Source organism: Filicampus tigris, chromosome 2 (assembly GCF_054856515.1).
Source record: "Filicampus tigris isolate MCC_2025a chromosome 2, RoL_Ftig_1.0, whole genome shotgun sequence".
Lineage (NCBI taxonomy): Eukaryota > Metazoa > Chordata > Actinopteri > Syngnathiformes > Syngnathidae > Filicampus > Filicampus tigris.
Window position 1 is genome coordinate 26,418,208 of NC_141218.1, and position 15,554 is coordinate 26,433,761.

The following is a 15,554-nucleotide window of genomic DNA, read 5'->3' on the forward strand; positions in this document are numbered from 1 at the left end:
ATTACACTGAAATTGTGTTATACGCCGCCTCTTACCAGCGTTTAGTGGTGGCTCCAGTATTAGCGGCTAGTAGCATTACCAGCAAGTCCACCCCTGTCGAGAGATCTTGGATTACTTATCAAAGGCAGTTTAATGACTGCACATTTTGATGCTGACAGGCTGACACATTGCCGTTCCTGCTGATCACTTCTTTAATACACCAGGTTTACCCAAATGTGCTGTTTAATCATTAAAATCATTACAGTGGTTCTGACATCAATTTGTCTCATAGACCAAAATCTATGGTGAGAGATTTGTCTAAAATTTCGCTTATACAACATACTACGTTATAATTTGTTATAGACTATATGCACGGAGTGGGTGTGACATATTTCCGGTAAAATCTCGTAAGGCATCGCCCTTTCTGGTCATGCCCAGCGCCTTTGTTTTGAAGCTGTTTTACTTCAGAGGATTTCTATCAATTGTCACCGTTTTGTATTATTCTCATGCTGCCATTTTAGTGTATTACAAAATATAAAAATCTTAATGAGTGTCTTATTCCTACGCTGGGTTTCCATAGCAAGCACTTTTAAGCGATAGCATTGATTTTTGGTCAGTTAAAAAAAAAAACTGTTATACAATAGAGGAAGCATTACATCTGTTTCAAAATGTTGACAAGGTTGAGTCTAAGGATTGAGACAGCTCTGTAGGGGAACGTCAATATAACAAAGTGCAGTGACACTCAACCTCCACACGGTGGTAGTGAATGCAACACCAGCTGTAACAGACGGGATTCGGAGAGGAACTACAGTTCATCATTTACATGTTAAGATACTCAAACAGACTTTTAATTAATAAAATACCTTTAATAGCAACTTAAGCAGCGAGTAATAATCATTTTAGGCCATGACGTCTTTGCCAGAGTGCAAGCCGCAAAATGGGATGATCTGAAACCCTTTTATGTCAAAAATCTTAACTTGGCTTACTTAATGTTAGAAAACTACGAGCAATTGCCACCAAAATTCACATGCACATCTCTGAAAATATCAAAGCAATTGCCACAGTATTTTGGTGGTGATTAGTCATAGTTTGCTTATTGTATTGTGCATTAAGACATATTAAGGTGTTTTACTTTACCTAACATTAAACATTTTAAACTGTCCAATCAAAGAAAAAAGACGGCTCTTGGAGATCTAAGTAGGTTTAGAATTCGGGTGGTCGTAGTGTTAAACAAAGTAGGGGTCCCAGTCTCTCTTACGGACTTGCGCTAGAGTTGAAACACATGAACAGCGCGCTCTTCTACAGCGCCTACCCTGCACCGGAAACTTCGGTGCCTTACGACATCGAACGCGGAAGTGCTGCGTGCATATGGTCCATACGCTAAAAATATATACATTTTACTCCTAATCTTTGAGGGTTGTATTTATTTTGCATACCTTATTTTGATTGTGTAGATCAGGGGTGCCCACACTTTTTCAGCATGTGACTACTACTTCTAAAATGACCAAGTCCAAGTGATCTACCTACTTTATTTAAAATTAATCATTACAATTCTTTATAGGTACAATATATCGTCGCTGTCATGTGAAAAACATTTATCTCCATTTTTTTTCATTTTCTTATTTTTACATGAATGGTGCTTCCGCGTTACAGACATCGCATTGATGTGAAAATTAAAAAAGTTCCCTTGCACACACGTCCCAATGAACATCAGTCATGTTGGCACGGTACTTGGACTTGATGTTTTTATCAATGGCTCAAAAATGTTACGTCACATTCCACCCTTCACCTGTCCAGCAAGGGCCCCGGGCGGACTGAACGGCGTGACACACCGGAAATAGGCTAATTGACTTGTTCCATTGTCCTTGTTCCATGAATCATTTTTAGACTTTATTAGTAATTATTAAGTTTAGAGTAGACAAAACAAAATGGAAACTTCTTGTTTTCCCAGTTAACCCCACAAGTGACAAGTGACAAATTTCACAACGGATGATAGGAGGGAGGGGAACAACTTTTTTTTTTTAACTCATTTACTGCCGCTGACAGATAGTTACGGGTATATCAGTAGCAGGAAACTGGGTCGGCTGGCAGTGATTGAGTTAATGGGAGCGACTGACACCACCTTTGCGACTTACTGGACGATCGCGAACGACGGTGGTATAGATCAATTTAGTACTTTTAAATCATGCATACTAGTGAAGCAAAACAAAACGTTTTGGATAAAGATTAAATAGAAACAAAATTAAAAACCAAAACAATTGTTTATTTTACTTTCCTTTAGCATTTTCTTAATTTTATTCATCTGATTTCACTACGTTCTACAGTAAAAAAAAAAAAAAAAAAAAGGCTTGGTGCCCAATAAGAGTGTATTACGTGAGTATTTTTCTATTTATAGATAGTTTTATAGTATTGGTGCAAGTCTGTATAGTGTATAGTCAGATTAATTTTAAAATATACAAAACATTTACAGCTAAAAAATATTCAAAGCCACAGTATCGCTTTGCACCGTCATTTATAAACATGTCAGGAATAATGGTGAAAGCTGCAAAGTTTAATAAAAGTCGTATGCACAAATTATCTTAATTGTCTTTTTTATTCGTTTGCACACACTGTACTTTAAAGAATTTAAGCTGTAAGATAATGATGGTTATCATAAGAGCAGCTGCTTGCTGGTGCAATATGCTGCAATTTACATATGAGCTGATTAGTCGACTAATTGTAACTACTGTTGATGAGTGGTCGACTTGCAAAATAATATACAGTACATATATGGGGTGCTAGCGGAAGCCCGTTTCAAATTAGAGGCGGACCGGCCTATAGACGGATACTATTTTTCCCCCCCAGAAAAAAGGGCGAATGACGGAAGGGTACCCACGCTCCTGACGGATGACGAATGATGGACGCTCAATTTGTAGTAAAATGCCCAGCTCTGATATTAGGGATGTTTGATCCCACTTTTTTCATACTGATACCAGTACAAATACTCAACACCGATACCAAGTAACCAATACCACTAATACTTCCGGTACATCACATTTCTATTATACTAATGACAGAGCATTTTAAAGAAAGAACTTTCATTTGTTCTGACAAAAAGCAGAGCAGTAAATCTGCAATAGAAAATTTAGGTCCAAAATCCAGTAAAACACAAAATGATTTACTCAGAATTTTTCAGCAGGAAAAATGGACCATATTAATGAACTGAATAATAATATATAGTAATTATTATTGTGTATTCATAATTCATAATAATACCTTTAATTGGTAGTGTCGGCTCTATTTGTTTGAATAATTGTACCAAAGTTATCTCATATTTACTCTTAGGGTATTCAAAGCATTTATTCAACAGTATAAACGTGTTTGTGTCATGTAAGTTGAAGTTGTCTGTTTAGAAAGCAGAGCATGCCTCGTGCTGCAGCTACGGATAGGGAATTGTGCCCTTATTTCAAAAGCGCATTCCTGCCTGTGAATGACTTTATTGCAGTGATCTGCTTGAACACTCTGTGTTTGTTATTGTCAGAGCAAGCATTCCAATTTGTGATTTATTTTTTCTCCAAACTTTTAGAGCAATTGTGTTACCAGGAACCACCGTTTTGTAAATAAAAAGAGAAACAACGACAGACTGTTTAAAGCGGTAGGAAGTTTGTAACTAAGCACGTCTCTGTCCGTTCTCCTCGCGAGTGAAAAAAAGTGTAACTCTCTTGTCTTCCTTCCTAGTGTGTTTAATTAAATGTTCAAGGTTGACTAAAGCTGACACTATTTGTAAGAATTTGGCTAACTGTGCACCATACAGAGCTGCAACTGCTTCTTTGGCGCTACTCGTGACCGGGCTAACACACAATGAGACCTGCACTGCACTGGTGATGTTATTAACTGCCATAAGGTAAGCAACGAAGCCATTCTCGGAGGCATCGTGAAGATATGCAGCTCAACATTACTGGCTGGTAGATCTGAGGTGTCGCATCTGGGAATAGTTATCGGCTGTAACTGTGGCCGTGCACTCTCCCAGGCTTGCCAAACAGATAGCAGTACATCGGTTATGAGCTCGTCCCACTTATGACCTTTCTTCCAGTTGGCTTGAACTAGAACGTTAGCACGTGTTGTATAGGGCATGAGAAAGCTTAGTGAGTCATATTGGCTCGCAAGCACCCTGTTCACATACCTCCGAGTGGGGTGAGCAGGTGGAATCTCTCTGCACTTGTAACTTTTGTGTCTGTACAGCATTTTCATTGCAGACCCAGAGTAGACTCCATGGGGCCTGCCTTGTGTGCAGACAGCCACACGTAGACTTGGCTTCAGTCGGCAGGTGGGAGATGACCTCAAGTGTATTGCAGGCCCGCTGTCTTATGTCGTATCTCTCCACTGATGACAACAGCATATTCCCAATATCGCAGGAACACAGCGAGGAGCCTTGAAGTTCAGCCAGGTAGGAGGTTATTATTGAGGCAGGCATTCCGATGGAATAACAGGTGAATATACAATACAATACAATTTTATTCATATAGCACATTTCATAGAGAGCTGTCCCTGGTGCTGAAACTCGAACAACTGCTGGAGGGAGAGCTGCTGTAAGGGGTCAGGACTGGCGAACCACATAGGATTTCGATGTTTTTGTGCCACTGCTGGGGTTGCAACCAAACATCTAAAATAAGAAAACAAAACTTAATGAAAAACTGTGCTCACAGCTTATTGACAAGCCAGCCAAATCAATCACGTCACACAAAACAAGACAATTATTTTACCTTCCATGGGCAAATGAAAATGATGCTATTTCATCTGACCTCCAAAAACTAAAAAGTTTTTCTCAAAGAACATTTGTGCCAACTCTGAAGAAACTCCCTCCTATTTCTGTAGATATGATATCCAGTCAATGCAGTTCAGTCAAAACAAACACAACCTAGTGTGTAGGCATTAAAGCGGAAGTCAACACAAACATGTTTTTTTTCAAGAATATGCGTGTGAATATATTGCATGTGTGGAATAAATGTTAATCCACTCGTTTTTAGCCATCTCTGGGGGCGGCCATTTTGTCACTTCTGTCGACTGAAAATGACATCACAACTGCTCAACAACCAATCACGGATCAGATTCAGAAAACAGGTTATTTTCAATCAACAGAAGACAAAATTGCCGCCCCCAGAGATGGCTAAAAACTAGTGCATTTTGCTGCTTAACTTATATTCCAAAAACGCAAAATTAATCAGAATGCCGTGTTTCAAACTAGTGGGCCTGCTGGGAACATATTCTTGAAAAAAACTATGTTTGGGTTGACTTCCGCTTTAAAAATACTGTATAGCTTACCGAAGGCAATTAGTCTTGGAGTCAGGAAGCATCAGTGTTCTTTCGGTGTCAGCTGGAGTTCCCAACAACTAAAAAAAAAAAAGCAAAACAGAAAAAAAATGACAATTACTTTCAGCCTCACTTTTGAGTATATCATCAAAACGAACCAATACAACTTATATGCATACCTCTAAAATTAAGAGATAGGGTTGGGTGTGAGAAAAGAACTGCAGAAATGTCTTTCATAGGTTGATTTTTCAGTTCTATAATTGATGGGTCATACCACTTGAGTAAAGAACATGTATACTTGTGATATCTCTGCAAACTACAATTTCACATACATCTGTCTGCAAAATGAGTCCATCAGGGTTCTCTTTGAAGTGTGCCATAAGTAGGAGGATCACACATTGGAATGGATCACACTTGTCTTTAACCACAGTTTGTTTGTTTTTTTACATATGGTTATGAGTGTACTGTGCACATAAAACTCTAGCTTCATGCCTAGTTTGTGAGATGACAGGCACGCGCACACACAACCGAATGCATGATTTCTTGACTGAGATAATAGTATAGTGTTAAACGTGTGTAGGCAAATTTAGTTTACTTGAGGTAACTTGGACACAAACTGAATCCCAAATAAACGTTCACTGCAGTTTCTAAATTAGATTAACATTAATGGCTCTAACAAACCCAGGGGGACAAAAGTGGCTAACTTGTAACTTGACTGTAAATTGTAACTTGCATGCATAGAAAAGAAGCCTTATGCATTGGATGTTTTCATATTGCGTTGTTACAGTTTAACTATAAATTGTACAACATATTTTTACCTTAAAATCGCCTTCAATTGAGTTTGGTCACCGTGGGCTTCAGTTGTGGTGCTCAATGTGGATCCCTCCAGCTCTGGAACAATATGAAGTACAAGCTGCAAAACACGCGATATGGTAGGTTGTTACTTTATCATTTTTAACTAATTGGACTGTGTATGATAGCAGAGGAACAAACGCAAAAAAAAGCGAGCAAACTTTTAGACATCTAATTTAAATCAAATTCCTACTAAGTACATTTTCCAGCTCGGTCGAAAAGGGTCCAAAACATAAAACTTTCTCTGCCGACATCATTACCTCAACACCCCCGAAACAAATATTACTCACCAATCGGCTGAATTCTTAGGTGCTCGGGTGCACGGCTGTACAGTATCCGCCATTGTTTCCTCTCCTCACGGAAATTCTAACCGCCAAAAATCCGAATAACAGTATGTAATATGTATATTATATACTATAATATATATCAGAATCAATACATATGACCTATAAATGCCTGAACACAGTTTCTGTAAATTCTACAATATTTAACTGCAAAGTTATGTAGCAGGTTACTGTAATTTATTCTTACCCATAATGCATTGCCTTATACAGTTAAACACTGTAAAATGACAAAACAAGAAGATTCTGTAAAATTTTACTGTAGAAATGACATCAATTCGTTACAGTAATTTAGGTTCGTTTTACCGTTTACAGGTTGGAAAGACTCATCAAATACTCACCGTCCGAGCTGTTAATGCACACTGCACACGCAAAAGCCAGACGTCCCGTCTACCGCGTGCGGTCGTGTGAGCGAGTGTGAAGACGCAGCCACGCAGAAGGGGCACTACTTAGTCACAACAGCTTGTTTTTTTAATCATTTATCATATACCAATGAGAGAAGTTTATAATCTGTGTTTAAAAGCGTAACACGTCTCAAATTTTCGATCATAAGATGATCTTTATCAGATTTAGGTACTAAAGTTATTACGCCTTGCTTCATACTCGTGGACATTTCTTTCTTAACAAAGCATTATTTGAATAATGCGAAGAGATGATCTTCAACAATATCCCCAAAAAGTACGTAGAAATCCACTGATAGTCCATCATTTCCTGGAGATTTATGTTTTTTCATTCCATGAATAGCCTCAGATATTTCCAATTTGGAAATTGGTTGTTCACAGCATAATTTAAAGTGTTCTGAGATAGTTGGTATAAATTCTTTAACCAAATCAATGAATTTATCACAATCACTGATACAAGAGTTTGATTTGTATAAAGAAGCATACAATTCTCCAACATATTTTGAAATGTCTAAATAATTGGTGGTTATGTTATCCTTTATTTTACGGGCTGAAATATAGTTTCTTTTTTTATTACGTTTCTCCAGAGCAAAATAATAACTAGAATTTTTCTCGCCAAATTCCATCCTTATAAAGGCTCCTTTAGCCATATTAATATTATGCAGCATCTATTTCCTCTTTTAATTTTTTCAATTCAATCACTTCATCCTCTGATAGATCTTTTGCCAAGAAATAATTTAATGCGTTCATGGTATCAATTTCTTTAGTTGAATTAGCTTTTTTAATTTCTTTACTTTGTCTCATTGCTATTTCTCTAGCTTTGAATTTGAAGTATTCCCATCTTTGTATTGGGATTATTTCAATATTCTGGAGTATCTGTCTTGACCATATCACAAAATATTTTGTCATTCAATACGTTATCATTTAATTTCCAGAAACCACGTAATTTACTTTTTTGTTTAGAACCAACCCAAAAAAATAGTAACTAATTTGTGATCATGAGAAGATTCCGAAATAAACTGCAAACACGATGGTGAAACAAACCATAAATCAATCCTTGACTGCAAAAATCTACTAGCATTACTCCAAGTGTACTCTTTTCTATCAGGATTTAAGAATCGCCATACATCTATGACTGCGAGTTGTTCACTAATAAAGTCAGTGCTTTTAAATCTTGCGTGTTGATATATTCTTATTGGAGTGCGATCTATATAGTCGTTAGGTGCATCATTAAAATCTCCAAGTATTAATTGTGCCTCTTTATATTTGGATTTGAGTGTTTCAAATGTTTCACAAAGCTTTGTGCATATTACTTTGGCTTGATTATAATTATTGTAACTGTATAAATTGCAAACAAGAAAGAAGGTGTTATCTAATTAGAAAACCAAAATTATCCATCTGCCGTCATCTGAAAGAATGGTCTCATAGATATGAGCTTTGAATTTGTTTAGGAGAACAGCTACCCCTGCTGATTGTTGTGAAGCATGACAAAAATAACATTCATCACCCCACTGTGCTTTCCAAAATTTCACATTAACACTTGAGTGAGTCTCTTGTAAAAAAAAAAAAATCAAGTCTGCAATTTTTTGTCTGCAAACCCTCTTTATTTATTGCATTTAATCCACTGGATATCAACAAAGAGCAAGGATGGTGTTGGTGACAGCCGAAAATAAGACTAGACTTTAGACCAGGTGAAACCAGGTCTAAGTTGTGGTGCAGGTGGTGTAACAGGATTGGGTGAATTTGATCCAGGTGCAGGCAGACACATTCTGTGCCCCACTGATATGTGTTCATTGACGGATATTTGAACGACGTGTCGGAGCGTTCACGCATGACAAGTGCACCTCATGATGTCGCAATGCGCCCACTCGCGCAAATTGGGGCCCACCACGGGCGATGGTGCCCGATGCACAGTGCGTTATCTGTGCATAGGAAGTGTTGACCCTGATCTAAGACCAACCATCCTATCTCTACAAGCACCACAAAACAAGCTTGTGACACAGTTATTTATGTTGAATGCTTTCCTCAGTGAACAACATCAGAAACGAGAGTCAATATTAGAGGTCTGTATTTAACTAAGTATCTTAGATTGACTATCCAGGAAATATCAGTGTCAGTATAAGACGGAATAAAAGAAAGTAACTGATCAATAAAATTGACCAGACTGTTGGAAGTGTAAATAAGGATGTTCAACATGACACAGTGGCTGCTGGTTTTACGGCCTCTATTCAAAGTGTCATTTAGAACATCACGTTTGGATGTCACTATATGATTAAAAGGGGAAATCCCTTTCAATCCCATGTGTAAAGCCGTAACACTGTTGAAAAAGTTATGAGATAAACAGTTATGACATATTCTCTACATTATGTTATCACAAAGGGCCAAAGATGGCAAGCCGGAGCTCGACTTTGAAACTGATAAGAGTGATATCCGTTTGCCTGAGCTGAGGAACTGCAAATCCCAAAAAGACAAGCAGGGCTTTCCGGAGATGTATTCCAGTCTCAGGGTGAGTCCTAAAGGAGAGCCCATCACCTGGGCGAATTTACCTTTGAGATGCCTTTTTAGGGGAGAGTCAATCATCTACTGCTTGCTGGTGAATTCATTCATGCCTACATTGCTTTAAGATCAAACGCAATCAAAATAAGTGCACGTTTTTGTTTAGAAAATATCAGCAATTCATGCTTTATGCCTATATCTGCGATTGTGTCCATGTATTCTTATACTGGTTGACCATTGCTTGATCTAATGCAGTAATGGGAAACTTGAAATTTTCAATAATAAGTCCTATGCAGGCCCACTAGTTGAAACAAGGCATTGTGATAAATATTGCGTTTGTGAAATAAATTAATCCACCCATTTTTAGCCATCTCCGGGGACGGCCATTTTGTCACTCCTGTCGACTGAAAACGTCATCACGAATGCGCACGATTCAGGTAAGGACCAATCACAGCTCACCTGTTTTCTGAAGTACGAATAACAACATTTTGAATAAGTAGATTTTTGTGAAAATAATTGAACCCCAAAAAAAGTTTTTGCACTACATTTTGGTACACCGTTCAGCAGTTTTGTGCCATCCTTGGCTGTTTTATTTATGCACAAGAGCCCTTTGCACTGGGAACGGCTTACCTGTTTTTCTGAAGCTGAGTCGTGATTGGTCGTTACCTGAGCCCTGAGCAGTTGTGATGTCATTTTCAGTTGACAGAAGTGACAAAATGGCCGTCCCCAGAGATGGCTAAAAAGGGGTGGATTTTGCTGCTTAATTCACATTTCACAAACTAGTGGGCCTGCTTAGAACATATTCTGGAAAAAAATATATGTTTGGGTTTACTTCCGCTTTAAGTATGGAAGAAAGTGACATTTTAGCATATTCCTGTGGTAATGTATCTGTCTGTCTGTTTATCTGTATGTCTCTGTGTGTCAGGCATACCAAAGTATATTGTACCTGAAACCTAGGACACAAGTTGTACTGCGTGGAAAGAAGATTCTTGCAAGGCTGGTTTCAAAATGCCTCAAGCACATTAAGCATGACGTCTATAAACCTCAATTTAGCGAATCCTTTCTTTTGGTGTATGAATGAATTGGTCAAATTAGAGCATCACAATTAATGATGTAGTGGCCTTTTATTGTGGGCAGCCTAAAGCACACCTGTGCAATAATCATGGTGTCTAATCAGCATCTTGATATGGCACACCTGTGAGGTGAGGTGGATTATCTCGGCAAAGGCAAAGTGCTCACTATCACAGATTTAGACTGGTTTGTGAACAATATTTGAGAGAAATGGTGATCTGTATGTATGTGGAAAAAGTCTTAGGCCTTTGAGTTCATCTCGTAAAAAATGGGAGTGGTGCATTTGTATTTTTGTTGAGTGTATGTTGCAACAGTGTGCTGGCGTGTTTATTTTCTTTGTTTGTTTTTCAAACCCCACACTGTGAAAGATAGGATTTGAAACCTTGTAAGTAACATCCCTAAATCCTAATTCTCACGACATTGGGGACAAATCTTTGATTCCAGCTTTATTGGAACAGTTTGGGGAAGCCCCCTCTTGCATCTTCCAGAAAGTTCCAAACGTTCTGTGCAGAAGAACATGAGTGAAGCCCATCAAACACATTTGGGATGAACTGGAGATTTGGCTGGTGGCCTTCTCAGTTGTAACATTAGTGTCCTCGGACCTCACACGTGTTCTTCTGTGTGAATGCCGTATTGCCCAGGTGCCCTAATACTTTAATCACCGAGTCTGTTGACCTTGACCGTTCTTTGCCAGAATGAGAGAGTCAAGGTGACCTTTGGTCTGAATACTAAAACCAAAGACCACTATGGCATGATGATGTACTATAAAAACCGACTCATCAAGGCCTACGAGAAAGTGGGCTGCCAGCTCAAGGTAGAGTGTGTGTGTGTAATATACTCTATATACTGTACTACAGTATGTGTGTGTGTTTTATGCTTTACACTCACTCTCTCATTGACTGGAGACCGTGGGCCAACGGGCAGGAGTCGGGATCATCGGGATCATTGAATGCAATTTTCTCAAACCGGCCCACAACAAGCAGGACTTCGAATACACAAAAGATTACCAGTAAGAAGTGGAGAACTGCCAAAACAAACACAAGTTGTTTTTACAGCTCAATGCTCATTCACTCCCATGGTCCATATTACTACAGACTAGCAGCATAATTATGTGAACTGACCGTTGTGCAAGACCGATGAGTTTTTTTTTTTATTTTTAATTTGTTCCAAGACTGACTCATAGCGCCTTGGGCATCAAACTCAACTATTACTGGACAAAAAAACCCCACAACAATTGGCTTTGTTCATCATATTCAATAAAGAATAGCACTGTATTGTATGAAGGTAATAAAAGAATGTAAACAAAATGGCACATCATGATCACTTTTGTTACAAGTTGTTTCAGCTACGGCTATTTTCTTAAAAGTGCTCTACAATTAAAATTGAGGTGAATTCAACCTAGGTGGAGGTCTTTACTCGACTCGACTCTATTCTAGATGTGAATGAGCTTAACCGCAATGTGATGTTCTTTCGGGGCTTAATAGATGACTCAGCTACACTGCAAAGTGCCTTTATGCGTCCACACTGAAAGTAACATATTTGAAAGTGATAAATGTTCAACAACCCAATAGTGTTGTACAGCAACAAAATGTAGTGTTGACAGTGCAGTGATAATGACACCGTAGAAGATTTCAATTCGAAAAAATTCTTAGCGAGTGGTGAGAACGCAACATCCCGAATTTTTAACACTGGCTGATTTGGCTTATTTGCACATCTGCACTTTTCACAATAGCTGATGATGATTGGCTTTTTAAGGTATTAGCTCTGGACTGAACATGTGTTAGCAGCCTTGTGTATGAGTATGATGTTTCCTTTTATTTTTTTTATTTTTCGATTGAGTCTTATCCTCACTGGTGATGTCATTGTGTACCTTGTCCTTGTGTGTTCCTGCCGCAACATCAGTTTCCTGTTAAAGGACAATTAAGAGTCTCTGATTCTGATGTCTTATCTCTGTAGACACAAAAGAAAATCGGGATCGTCAACAAACAGCGCAAAGAAAAAAAGATTGTGTCATGGGAACGGCTCTGATTCAGGAAATGTAGTCACACATGAGTTCCATCCCAAAATAACAAACACTCCCGTCAGAAACCACCAAGCAGGACAGTTGCATTGACCCTGCCAAGCCCAGGTCGGACCCACGGATGGGAGCACCTTCTCTAGCTCCCAAGATGCACAAGCAGGCCGGCCGTGAAGCAGAGGCTCAGCGGTTGGTGAAGCGTCCCAGCGCTGAGCCCACCAAGATCAGCCCAGCCGCAATGACTGAGGAGAGGGAGGCCAAAAGTCGGACGGCGACGCAGACACCGGCCCCGGCGTCGAGGGAGATTGGTTGCCAGGCCAACCTGTCCAAGGTCAACAGAATGGAAACAGGATAACATATTTTGCTTGACGTATTTCAGAGCTTCTGTACAAATAACTTGTAACAATGGAGTGACACAACTGTCACAGCATAACAGCGGCCTTAACTCACAGTCAACCTTTGCATGTTAAAAGTCTACTCCATTTACTGAGAGGTGTCTCTAATATTCTCTCCCTCTCGTTTTGTCACACTTAACCAACATGTTAGAAACCCCTCTCAGATGTAGTGCAGTTCTTTTAGTGCACACAATAATAAACGAACAGCGTACTTGAATTTTTGATGCAGCTGATGTCGTGGATGTCATTGTATTGGTTTACTGTATACAAGTTACATACTGTTGATCAGGTTCAGATAAAGTGACATCAATGCAAAAGACTAGGCCAGCTCGGTTATTTCTGATCGTTTGGTTATTTAAAGTTCTTCTCTGCTCTCCATCAGTTCTCCAGCTTGCCCAGCGGCCCCGCTCAGGCTCCAGGAAACCAGGTGATGGTGCACCATGGGGGGCGTGGCCTGAAGCAGGAGCAAGATCACAAAAAACACAGAAAAGAGCAGAACGAAACTTGTGGACCTGAAGAAACCAGGTAGGTGCAGACAAATCAAGGAATTACATCTACAAACTCAGCATAATGATAAAGCGGCTTCCACTTTTTTTTTTAAATTCAGCACAGTACATTTATTGAGTACAGTTCATAGTTACCTTTTAAGTACAGTACAATACATTTGCAATGAAACATTGATAATTGTTTCATTTATTCGGGTACAGTTTGCATTATTTTTTACATGCAATGTATTTGTAATCGTTTATGTATAGTGTTTATTTTCCTATATTTGAGAATTTCAATAAGATAATATACAGTATTAGTATAAAAGAAGTATTTGAGTACATCTAGGAGCATTTAAACCTTTAGGGAGTTTTTCAATAAATTTAAGATTTAAGTGTATTTAGCTAAATTTTAGTATTTCAGTATTCGATTACATTTAGGGAGTATTTCATAGACTTATAGACAGTGCTCCTTGAAGAGCCCGGTATTTTTTTTAGGTAGTAAGTACTAAATGCAAAACGTTTGAGAACCAATGACATAGATAATAGACAAAAATGTTCAACTTTCACTGGCAATGTGTTAAATAAAATTTTGTCCAAAAAAACCTTGGAATTTCGTAAGTGTATTCAGGAGCTGCACGCTTCCCCCCCGCCCCCACCAGATCGACCCAGAAGGCCCTGCATCGTATCCGTGGCAACTTAGTTGCCCTTCTCAAGATGCTCCTCTCCCAGCTGGACCTGAGCGGTATCTGTCTAGAAACCGCTGACATTGACGACATCCTACAGCAGATCATTGAGGTCAACTCGCTTAAACTATGAAGGACACACGGTAATAGCTTTGTTTCAAGTTCTGTGCCCACTTTTCCCCACAGCGTTACTACTACCACTTTTTTTTATAAAGACACTTCACAGCAGTCAATGTAAAGCGTATGGCGCACAGCAGATTTTTACAAATGACCAATGTCCAAGAAAACTTGTAGAGCAATGATGCTTAAACCGATTGCATTTCAATCCTTGTTTTTGATGATCAGAATAAGAAAACATTATTCATTTTTTCTTACAATCTGAGTGAATATGGTCAGTAACATAGAAGTCAAGAATATACTCAATTGCTTGTTGCCGGTTGAGTAGAATTACCAGTGGCTAAAGCCATCGTCTACTAACCAGTATGTGGCCTGCTAACTCAACAAGCATATGGACCGACAAAGCTCTGTGATTTCTTCTCGCCTTTATTAATACTGTAGTTCAGTCTTGGTGGATGTCTGTGCTGTGCTTTGTGGCCTTTTTGTTTTGTAACAGTGCTAAAACAGCAAATCTAATTGTGGCCTAAAACGTTTGCACAGTATCCCATACACAGTTCATCACCATTTTTAAAAGATGATGCCACGTGATTAATCGTTTTTGTCCACTGTAGCTCACAATGGCATCACAATTTGTCTCATATGTTAGGAGAAAACCTTTAACAAGTACCAGAACAATAAATCATTATTTGTTGATGTTGTGTTATTGTGTTACAAAGGTTGCACAAGTTACTTTATGAACTAAAATTAATAGCATAACCCAATAAGTTAACTTTTAGTTCCCATCACGCTCACACAGTTATTTCTGCTGCTTTTTTTTTCTCATTTACAGAATGTTTGCACTTCACTGTCTGCTAGACTGGACATGCCACTGTTATACCACTGACATAGTAACAGTAGTATTTTAACTAACTTTAATGTTATAGAACACTTTTTCACACATTCGTTTACATGTGCTTTCCAATCAAGACTTTTCACGATTGCCCGCAAAATATAAAACAAGTTAAACTTGTTGCATTGACTGAGTCTGAAAAAAATGATTGGATTTCGCTGAACTGCCACAAGAGGACGCTAAAGCCCCGTCTTGCCATATCCAAACGGGAGCATTTTTCCAGCTTTTCGAATTTCTGAAGTTATTAAAATTATGTCCGGTAAGGCACCCTTTCAAATATGAAGGGGGAAAGTCATTTTGAAAATAAAGACTTTTTAATTCCTTCTAGTTTGCACACTAATATACACCACGCATCATGACTATAACAAAGTTAATACATTTTTATGCTACGTGGATTTCGAAATCTATGGTATCCCACTTTCATTTGGCGTATTTGATTTTCACAGCCTTTTGAGGGCCAATAAAAGCTCTACCAAAGGTAACAATGCTGGGTATATTTATTTACCACAAGTATAAATAACGGTAATCTGTTAATA

At 38.6% G+C, this 15,554-nt stretch overlaps 2 protein-coding genes and 1 long non-coding RNA gene across 6 annotated transcripts; 2 read left to right on the forward strand and 1 right to left on the reverse strand.

Annotated features, from left to right (window-relative positions):
- Positions 1–52: 52 nt before the first annotated feature.
- Positions 53–6,869, reverse strand: LOC147151911 (uncharacterized). The gene is made up of 6 exons (XR_015085701.1): positions 6,803–6,869; positions 6,411–6,486; positions 6,087–6,181; positions 5,281–5,348; positions 4,142–4,621; positions 53–93 (listed from the first exon to the last, which is right to left on the reverse strand). It is a non-coding gene; the product is annotated as an uncharacterized LOC147151911 (long non-coding RNA).
- LOC147151912 (uncharacterized) lies at positions 4,114–15,364 on the forward strand. 4 transcript variants are annotated; one of them, XM_086023567.1, is made up of 6 exons: positions 4,114–4,405; positions 9,242–9,368; positions 12,386–12,777; positions 13,224–13,366; positions 13,989–14,155; positions 14,959–15,364. In XM_086023567.1, exons 3-5 carry the CDS (start codon positions 12,571–12,573, stop codon positions 14,143–14,145), a joined length of 507 nt encoding a protein of 168 aa, XP_085879693.1. In that variant the 5' UTR covers positions 4,114–4,405; positions 9,242–9,368; positions 12,386–12,570; the 3' UTR covers positions 14,146–14,155; positions 14,959–15,364. The 4 variants fall into 4 exon arrangements, with proteins under 4 accessions (XP_085879693.1, XP_085879689.1, XP_085879690.1 ...); XM_086023563.1 differs by lacking the exon at positions 14,959–15,364 and having other exon boundaries at positions 13,989–14,854; XM_086023564.1 differs by lacking the exons at positions 9,242–9,368; positions 14,959–15,364 and having other exon boundaries at positions 13,989–14,854.
- Positions 9,228–11,831, forward strand: LOC147151913 (MORC family CW-type zinc finger protein 3-like). The gene is made up of 5 exons (XM_086053197.1): positions 9,228–9,469; positions 10,250–10,427; positions 11,124–11,243; positions 11,335–11,438; positions 11,601–11,831. Exons 1-5 carry the CDS (start codon positions 9,228–9,230, stop codon positions 11,728–11,730), a joined length of 774 nt encoding a protein of 257 aa, XP_085909323.1. The 3' UTR covers positions 11,731–11,831.
- Positions 15,365–15,554: the final 190 nt, after the last annotated feature.